The 9,533-nt window shown below is 42.6% G+C and overlaps 1 protein-coding gene across 1 annotated transcript; it reads right to left on the bottom strand.

The window, feature by feature from the left end:
* Window positions 1-3,101: 3,101 nt before the first annotated feature.
* Window positions 3,102-5,412, bottom strand: LOC138861390 (uncharacterized). Its single transcript, XM_070120439.1, has 2 exons — window positions 5,289-5,412; window positions 3,102-3,592 (listed from the first exon to the last, which is right to left on the bottom strand). The coding sequence occupies exons 1-2, from the start codon at window positions 5,410-5,412 to the stop codon at window positions 3,102-3,104; spliced, it is 615 nt and encodes a 204-aa protein (XP_069976540.1).
* Window positions 5,413-9,533: the final 4,121 nt, after the last annotated feature.

Genomic DNA, 9,533 nt, shown 5'->3' with positions numbered 1-9,533 from the left:
AACTTGGGTCACATTCCGACCTTGCGAGAAAAAAAAGACCCTGATTTTAAGAGACGTTCGGTTCTACAACCTTATTATTTTTGTGGGCTGTGTGCGTGTGTGAGAGAGAGAGAGAGAGAGAGAGAGAGAGAGAGAGAGAGAGAGAGAGAGAGAGAGAGAGTAGAATGTGAGGGAGAGAGAGAGAGAGAGAGAGAGAGAGAGAGAGAGAGTGTGTGTGTGTGTGTGTGTGTGTGTGTGTGAGGAGAGAGAGAGAGAGAGAGTGTGTGTGTGTGTGTGTGTGTGTGTGTGTGTGTGTGTGTGTGTGTGTGTGTGTGTGTATGTGTATATATATGTATATACAATATATATATATATATATATATATTGTATGTGTGTGCGTGAGAGAGAGAAAGAGAGAGAAAGAGTGTGTGTGTGTGTGTGTGTGTGTGTGTGTGTGTGTGTGTGTGTGTGTGTGTGGAGGATTGTTTTTATTAAGTTGTTTCTTTTATGTGATGAGCTTTTATATTTTGTTTCGTTTGAATATTTATTTATTTATTTATTTTTATATGTTTATATATTTTTTTTTGTTAAGGATTTGCGTTTTATTTTTCATCTTCTATTTCCTTTTATCTTCTAATTTATTTCCCTTTTCCCATCCCCCTGAAGTTTTTTTTTCCTTTTTCTTTTTTCTTTTTTTTCTTTTTTTTTCATTCTATCTTCTCTTTTCTCATCTCGCTTTTCCTTCTTTTCAGTTCGTTTGTTTCTCTGACTTTTTCGCTGAGCTTCGTCCGTGCTTGCGATTTTTTTTTCTCTCTCTCTCTTTTCGCTTTGGTTTTATTGCGTTTCGTTTCGGTCCTTCTTTTTTTTTTGGGGGGGGGGTAGGAGGGGGAGGGGGGCTTTTTTTTGGAGGGGGAAGGGGGGGCTTGTTTTGTGTTGTATGGTTCTCTTGTTTTTGCTCTTTTAACGTCTGATGACTTTGTGCTCAGTTGTTATTGTTATTATTGTTATTATTGTTATTATCGTCATCGTCATCGTCACTATCCTTAGCATTATTATTATTTCTCCATCCCTCCTTTACTCCCTTCCTTCATCCATTCGACCTCCTCTTTCTTTTTCTCCTCCTCCTCCTCCTCCTCCTCCCCATTCCTCCTCTATCTCCCCCCCCCCCCATGCCCCTCCTTGACCCGGCTCTGCCAGCCCCTCGGTGACACAAATATGCCAAAGTCCTCCGACCTTCCATTCTTTGACGTCCCTGTTCTTTGCTCTCCTGTTCTTTCTCTTTCTCTTGTTCTTTATTTTCTTGTTCTCTGTCTTTATCTTCCTGTTCTTTCTCTCTCCCTTGTTCTTTATTTTTTATTCTTTCTTTATCTTCCTGTTCTTTGTCTTTCCCTTGTTCTTTATTTTTTATTCTTTCTTTTTTCTTCATGTTATTTCTCTTTGTCTTGTTCTTTATTTTCTTGTTCTCTGTCTTTATCTTCCTGTTCTTTGTCTATCCCTTGTTCCTTATTTTTTTTCTTCTCTTTCTCTATATTCCTGTTCTTTCTCTTTCCCTTGTTCCTTATTTTTTGTTCTCTTTCTTTATCTCCCTGCTCTTTGTCTTTCCATTGTTCCTTATTTTCTTGTTCTCTTTCTTTATCTTCCTGTTCTTTGTCTTTCCATTGTTCCTTATTTTCTTGTTCTCTGTCTTTATTTTCCTGTTCTTTAGTCGGCGTAATCTGGTGGCTGTCTTTTTTTTTAAAGATGGGTCTAGTTTTATTCGTTTGTTTGATTATTATTATTATTATTATTATTATTATTATTATTATTATTATTATTATTATTATTATTATTATTATTATTATTATTATTATTTACTTTTGTTTGGGGGGGAGAGATTTTTTTCCTGGGTTTATCTCTCTCTCTCTCTCTCTCTCTCTCTCTCTCTCCTTCCTCTCTCTCTCTCTCTCTCTCTCTCTCTCTCTCTCTCTCTCTCTCTCTCTCTCTCTCTCTCTCTCTCTCTCTCTCTCTCTCTCTCTCTACTCCCCCTCTTCTCCCTCTCTCTCCTTCTCCCTTCTTCTTTCTTTCTTTACTTCTTTTTTTTCTTCCGCTTTTATCGCAAATTTGTAATTCCCCCTCTCGGGCTGTTCATTTTTGCCAGAATCGTTCAATATCGGATCTCATCTGTCCCCTTCCCCTCTCGCTCTTCTCATCCCCATTCTCTCATCTCCTCTTTTTTCTTTTTGCTTCATTCCCTTCGTCTCCTCTCCCCCTCCCCCTCCCCCTCCCTCTTCCCTCGCCGCCTCTCGTCCCTATCACTTTCTGCTCCCTCCATTATTTGTTTTTTGTCCTTCCCTCCTCCTCCCCCCCTCTTTTTCCCTCTTTTTCATTCTTCCCCCTCCTTAACGCACCCTGCTTCCTCTCCTCCTTTCCCCTCTTCCCCTTCTGCTCTTTTTATCTTTTTGTTTTCCTTATTAATACTCCCAACTCCTGAGTGTTCTCTTATCTTTTCTCCTTCTTTGTCCCTTTCTTCCAGTTTTACGCCTCCTTTTTCCCTCTTCTCTCTCTCTCCTTTCTCTGTCCCTTTTCCTTCTTCTTTCCTCCCTCTCTTCCCTCCCTTTTCCCCCTCTCTATGGTAGCCACTTGCATTGTCTCCTTCCCCCCTTCTCCTCCTTCCTTCCTTCTCCCTCCCTTCTTCCTCCCTTCCTCCTTTCCTTCCTGGCTTCTCCTTAATACTTCCTAATGATATCTTTGTTCTCCCTTTCCCCTTTCTCATTCGTCCTCCCTCCCCTTTCCCTTATACTTCTGCGATATCTTATTGTTACTCCCTCTTCGTCTCTCTTTCCTGTGGCTCTTCTCTCCTTCCTTCTTCCCCTCTCTCCCCCTCCTCTCTCCTTGGCTCCTTCTACGTGATGACTTATGTCTCACTTCTTCCCTCTTCTTTCTTCTCTCTCTTTCTTCTTTCTTTCCCCTCCTCCCCCTCCCATTTCTCCTTATTCTACTGATACCTTATTACACCCCCTTGCTCCCCCTTCCCCTCAAGCGTTCTTCTTCCTTCCCCTTCTCCCCCACTTCCTGATTTTCTGATGAGATAGACGACATTCCCTCACTCCCTTCCCTCGCCCCCCCCTTCCCTCCTCCCCTGGTCAGTGACACCTCGTGGAAGGTGCCGACTTCCGGTGGGAGTGACTGACGTTGGGGGAATTCACGGGCCAAGCGACGTCGGGAAGTGTGTGTGGCGGGGTAGCTGTCTTTTGCATGCGTGGGTGTGGGTGTTGGTGGGTGCGGGGTGCATGGTGGTGGTGATGCACAGGTGTGGTGGTGGATGGGTGAGGTGTGGACAGGTAATGGGGGCAGGGGTGCGGGGTAGATGTGAGGTGTGGGTTGTGGTGTGGTATGGTGTGTTGGTGTGGATGTGGGAAGGTGTGGATGGGTGTGTATGGGTGTGTAGGCAGGATGAGGGCGGCAGAGGATGCAGGTATGGGGTGTGGGGTGGGTATGGATGGTGGTGTACAGTGTAGGTGGGATGGGTGCGTGTGTGGGTGTGGGTGGGTGGGCAAAGGGATGAAGTGTAAGGTATGGTTGATGGCTATGTGGATGTGGTTGTGTGTGAATCCGGATACAGTGTCTATGTAGCCTTTGTGGAAATAGGTGTATATGTGTATATCGATGTATTTGTGTTAGCATCTGTATATGCGTTTTTGCCATCTCCCTCCCTTTTCATTTAGATAGACATATCAGATTTTTTTATGAATTTGGTGAGTGGTGGTGCCATCGAAAATTCCAAAATATTTATGATCTATATCGCTGGCAGGTATTTAGAAGAGTTTAATTTGAAATATCTCACATGTCAACCCAAAACAGGTTGTGTATATACTGTTGGAAACTTTTAAGGCACGGTTTCCCAATACTTGATTACTCATTTCATAATATGTAACATCTGTCTATCTCTGTCTTTCTTATTTTTCTATCTTATGCACCTTTTTTACTTATTTGTATATTTGTCTGTTGTCCAATGGACGTGTTAGATTTATCAAATCAAATTCTCTCTCTCTCTCTCTCTCTCTCTCTCTCTCTCTCTCTCTCTCTCTCTCTCTCTCTCTCTCTCTCTCTCTCTCTCTCTCTCTCTCTCTCTCTCTCTCTCTCTCTCGCAAACACATACATATAACACACACATTTCCAACTGTCACAAATGTTCGACATGTTTGCCTTTGCCATTTTTTTCGATCTTTATTTATTCATTCATTTATTTTTACCTGTTTAATATTTGTGGCAGAACGCTGATTAACTCTCGTATAATTACGCCAAGTGGGAGAGCATTTGAGTGAAAAGTTTATGCCAAACGTGAATAAGGCTACTCATTAAGTGCAGCTCATTACACGGCCATCACAGATTAAATTAGAGCCGATAATACATTTGCATCCGAAATTTACAGAATAATTAAGGGCTGCAGGAACGGGCTGCAGGAGATGCGTCTTGTTTACGTGGATTTTGGGGGCGATGGAGTTGTTGGGGGGAGGGGGGTATTTACAAGGGGGGTGGGTGGGGTGGAGGAAGTAGGAGGGGCCAGGTTGGTTGGGAGTGGAGGTGGAATGAGGGAGAGGAGTGGAGGAGTATATATATATATATATATATATATATATATATATATATACATATATGAATATATATATATATATATATATATATATATATATATATATATATATATATATATACGTAAAATATTTTTATTGTTTTATGATATATATGAGACAGAACTGAAAGAAAGTTAAATGAGGGTATAGAGAATGAAGATGAAAATAATAATGAAAAAAATTGAGCGTATAGAGAATAAAGAAAAAGAAAAAGAGAAAAGAATCAACAGCCATTCTTGATCAGAAACCAAGAGACCGAGAAGGAAGAGAAACGGTCCTTAAATGAAAGCCCGAGCTAACGAGCACGAGAGAGGAACGGCGGAAATCGGTCAAGACAACGGGCGTGATCGAGAGGAACGTGAGAGCGGAGAGCGTCGCCGGAACGTAGGCGACCCCCGCCGCCCACCGCCGCCGCCCACCGCCGCCGCCCACCGCCGCCGCCCACCGCCGCCGTCACACCGCGAAATGTCGGCGCCAAATCCGTTAGCGTTTTTTTTTTTTTTTTTTTTTTTCGGAGGATCAAGCTTCTATTTTTTTTCTCTTTATATGGTTCTTATGTTTAAATTTTAAAAAAATATCGAATTTGCATATCGTTAGGGATATTTGAGGGAATATTTTGTTTTCTTATTTCGGGTTTGGTTTTCGAGGGAAGGGGCGTGGGGGCGTGGGAGGGGGGAGGGGAGATAGGGGGCGTACGGGTGCGGGTGAGAGTGCGTATAAGGCTGAATGAGTTGGGTCGATGCGCGCTTCTCGACGCGGTGCGAGAAGTAGGCTCCGAACGAGGGCTGCTTTCTGGCGTGGATCTGCGGATTAAACGCATCTCGGAGAAGGCTAAAACCGCCGGCGATGGTCCGTCACGTTCTTCGTCGTCGCCGTCGTCTTCTTCTTCTTCTTCTTCTTCTTCTTCCTTTTCCTTCTTTTTCACTTTATCGGTCTCCGCCTCTTCCTGTTCGTCTTCTTCTTCTTCCTCCTCCTCCTTCTTTTTCACTTTTTCGGTCTCATCCTCTTCCTGTTCGTCTTCTTCTTCTTCCTCCTCCTCCTTCTTTTTCACTTTTTCGGTCTCACCCTCTTCCTGTTTGTCTTTGACTTTTCCTCCTTTTCACCTTTTTGTTCTCCTCTTCCTGTTCGTCTTCTTCTTCTTCCTCCTCCTTCTTCTTTTTCACTTTTTCGGTCTCATCCTCTTCCTGTTCGTCTTCTTCTTCTTCCTCCTCCTCCTTCTTTTTCACTTTTTCGGTCTCATCCTCTTCCTGTTCGTCTTCTTCTTCTTCCTCCTCCTCCTTCTTTTTCACTTTTTCGGTCTCATCCTCTTCCTGTTCGTCTTCTTCTTCCTCCTTTTCACTTTTTCGGTCTCATCCTCTTCCTGTTCTTCCTCTTCTTCTTCCCCCCTTTTCACCTTTTCGTTCTTCTCCTCTTTCTGTTCGTCTTCGACTTTTTGCGTCTTCTTCCTCCTCCTCCTTTTCCTCTTCCTGTTCATCTACGACTTCTTCCTCCTTTTCACCTTTTCGTTCTCTTCTTCCTGTTCATCTTCTACTTCATCCTTCTTCTCTTCCTCTCCCTCTTCTTCCTCCTTCTTCTCTTCCTCTCCCTCTTCTTCCTCCTCCTTTCCTCCTCTTCCTGTTTATCTTCCTCTTCTTCTTCGCCCCCCTTGTCTTCCTCTTCCTCATATTCCCCCTTTCATCCGCTGTGTATCTTCCTCTTCTTCTTCGTCCTCCTTGTCTTCCTTTTTTTCTTCATCCTCCTTGTCTTCCTCCTCCTCTTCTTCCTCCTTACCTCCTCTTCCTACATACAGTCTGGCACGTCCGACTGTGGGTGCATGGCGTTAGGTTTTTGTTCTCGGTCACGTGATACTAATTGTTCTTTGTACCATTTAACCCTATTTTTTTTTGGGGGGGGGTGAAAGAAGGAGGGGGAGAGAGATGCGGTGCGCTGTGGCTTAAACCAATTAACCTGTTTTTTTTTCTGTTTGAGATCTTTTCAATGAATGTTCTTACGCTTCTCTCTTTCTCTTTCTCTCGTCTTTCTTCGTTTTGTCATTCTCTCTCTCTCTCTCTCTCTCTCTCTCTCTCTCTCTCTCTCTCTCTCTCTCTCTCTCTCTCTCTCTCTCTCTCTCTCTCTCTCTCTCTCTCTCTCTCTTTCTCCTTCTCTCTCCCTTCCTCTCCTCTCCTCCCCCCTCTCTCTCTCTCTCTCTCCCTCTCTCTCTCCTCTCTCTCTCTCTCTCTCTCTCTCTCTCTCTCTCCCTCCCTCTCTCTCTCTCTCTCCCTCCTCCCTCTCCCTCTCCCTCTCCCTCTCCCTCTCCCTCTCCCTCTCCCTCTCCCTCTCTCCCTCCTTTCCTCCCTTCCCGTCTCTCCCGTTCGTACCGTTGAGATAATTATTCACTTGATATTATTAGACACATTTCAATTTATTCGACATTAAAGATCTCATTAATATTTCTTCGTTTTATTTTATTTTTTCATATTATTATTGTTTTTATTCGTGTTTATTTTTATTTGGGATTTTATTTTCATTTATTTTTTGTTGATTTTCTTTAATGGTTTTATTCTTATTTGTTTTATTTATTTTGTTATTATTATTATTATTGTTATTGTTGATATTATTGTTTATTTATTATTTTATGATTATCAATATCATTATCGTTATCATTATTATTGTTATTGTTGTTATTATTCTTATTATTATTTATTTATTATTTTGTGTGTAATTGTCGCGGGGATGGAGAATTGGGATGAAATGAGGAGGAAAAGTTTGTTTAACTTGTTGTTGTTTTCTGTTTTTGTTTTGTTTATGATTTGTTTTTGTTTGTATTTATTTATTTATTTATTTTGTTTTACCTATTTCACTTTTGCTTTGTCTTGAAAGGGTAGGAAGTAGGATTGGGAAGCTGCTCAGGTTTTATGGAAAGAAAGGAAGAGGTCGGGAAGAAGAATAGGAAGAAGAAAATGGAAACGCGTAAATGAAGAATATGGTAAACAGAGGTAAGGGTGAAGGAAGGAAAACGAAATATAACATTAAAAAGACAAGAACTAAACGAAGATAAAAGAATGAAAAAAATGAAGAAAGGTATAGGAATAAAGATTAAAAATAAAACATAAAAAAGATAAAAGAAAGACACAGAAGACAAAAAAAGAAGAAAAAACAAGAAGAAATAAAACGAAGGAAAAATAATGAAAAATAATGAAGAAAGGTAGAGGAATAAAGATGAAAAAAATAAAAGAAAAGAAAGACACAGGAGACAAAAAAAAAGGAAAAAAAAACGAAAGAAGGAATGAAAGAAATGAGACAAGATAGTCATCTTATCGTCTGAGTCAGAGACCCTAACCCGACCGCAAGAAATTATTTGACTAGCTCTCATTAGCAAAGGGGGGGGAGGGGGGGGGAAGAAGGGAAGGGGGAAGGGCAAAGATATAGACATTAACTCCATATCGTGACGTAGGATGTCAGACTGCGGGTATGTTTAATGTAATTGTTTCTGGGAGGGGGTTAGGGAGAGGAGTGGGGGTTGGGGAAATGATGAGGGAGAGGGGAGGGTGATGGGGAGGGGAGGGGGTTGGGGAGATGGGGCGGGAGAGGGAGGGGAGAGAGGGGGTTGGGGAAATGGAGGAGAGAGGTTGGGGAGATAAGGGGAGAGGAGGGAGGGAAGGGGGTTAGTGATGGGGAGGGAGGGGAGAGAGGTGATGATGAGGAGGGGTTGGGGGAGATGGGGATGGGAGAGAGAGGAGAGGAAAGGGGGTTGGGAGATGGGAAGGGGGTGAGAGAGGAGATGAGGAGGTTGGGGAGATGGGGAGGGGAGAGAGAGGAGAGGGGAAGGGGTTGGGGAGAGGGAAGGAGGAAGGGGAAGCTTTTTTAGAATTGTTCAAACGAGTGGGGAGAGATAAGAAAGGTCCTAGAAGTGTTTAAAGGAGGGGGGGATGGAATGCTTCAATGGGGGAGGGAGAAGGGGAAGGCGGAGGAAGAACTTCTAGAATTGTTCAAAAATAGTTTTCTAGAGCTGTTCAAGAAAGGGAGAGAGAGAGAGAGAGAAAGAAAGAAAGAAAGAGAAAGAGAAAGAGACGGGCAGACAGACAGAGAGAAAGAGAGAAAAGAAAGAGGGAAAGAAAATGAAAAGAGAGAAAGAGAGAGACAGACAGAGAAAGAAAGAAGGAAAGAAAATGGAAAAAAAAGAGAGAAAGAGAAAGAGATACATTTCTGCCATGTTTTCTTTTCCTTGCGGTAGAGAAGGAGGAGCGTCTTGCAAAGTTGAGTCAGATTCGGTTCTTCTTCTTAATGCAATTATTTAATGGAGGACATGCCACGAAGTCCTTGGAGGCTCTAGGACTTTCTTCTCTCTCTCTCCCTCTCTTAATCTCTCTCTCTGTCTGTCTGTCTCTCTCTCTCTCTCTGTTTCTCTTTCTTTCTCTCTCTCTCTGTTTCTCTTTCTTTCTCTCTCTCTCTCTCTCTCTTTATCTCTCTCTCTCTCTTTTCTCTCTCTCTCTTTTCTCTCTCTGACTTTTCTCTCTCTGACTTTTCTCTCTCTCTCTTTTCTCTCTCTCTCTCTCTCTCTCTCTCTCTCTCTCTCTCTCTCTCTCTCTCTCTCTCTCTCTCTCTCTCTCTCTCTCTCTCTCTCTTCTTCCCCTCTCTCTTTTCATATTGGTCATTGTCTTCCTCTCTCTGTCCTTCTTCATCTTCGATGATTTTCACTCTGCCTCCTTTCTTTTTTATATTGTCTGTCCCTTTTTTCCTTCTTCATCTCTTTCTCCTCTCCTCCTTTCTTTATTATATCTCCTCATCTTTCTTTCTTTATCGCTATCTGTCTAGGTTTCTCTGTATATATATCCCATCCCTTTCCCTCTCCCTCCCTCCATCCATCTTATCTTCCCTCCCTCTCTCCATCTTATCTTCCCTCGCTCTGTCCCTCCTTTCCTAATTCCTTCTTCCTCCGTGCCTCTTTCCGCCCCTTCCCTT

The sequence above is a fragment of the Penaeus vannamei genome, unplaced genomic scaffold, assembly GCF_042767895.1.
Source record: "Penaeus vannamei isolate JL-2024 unplaced genomic scaffold, ASM4276789v1 unanchor5188, whole genome shotgun sequence".
Classification (NCBI taxonomy): Eukaryota; Metazoa; Arthropoda; class Malacostraca; order Decapoda; family Penaeidae; genus Penaeus; species Penaeus vannamei.
Note: the sequence above shows the minus strand (reverse complement) of the source record. Positions and strands in the feature narration are given on the sequence as shown.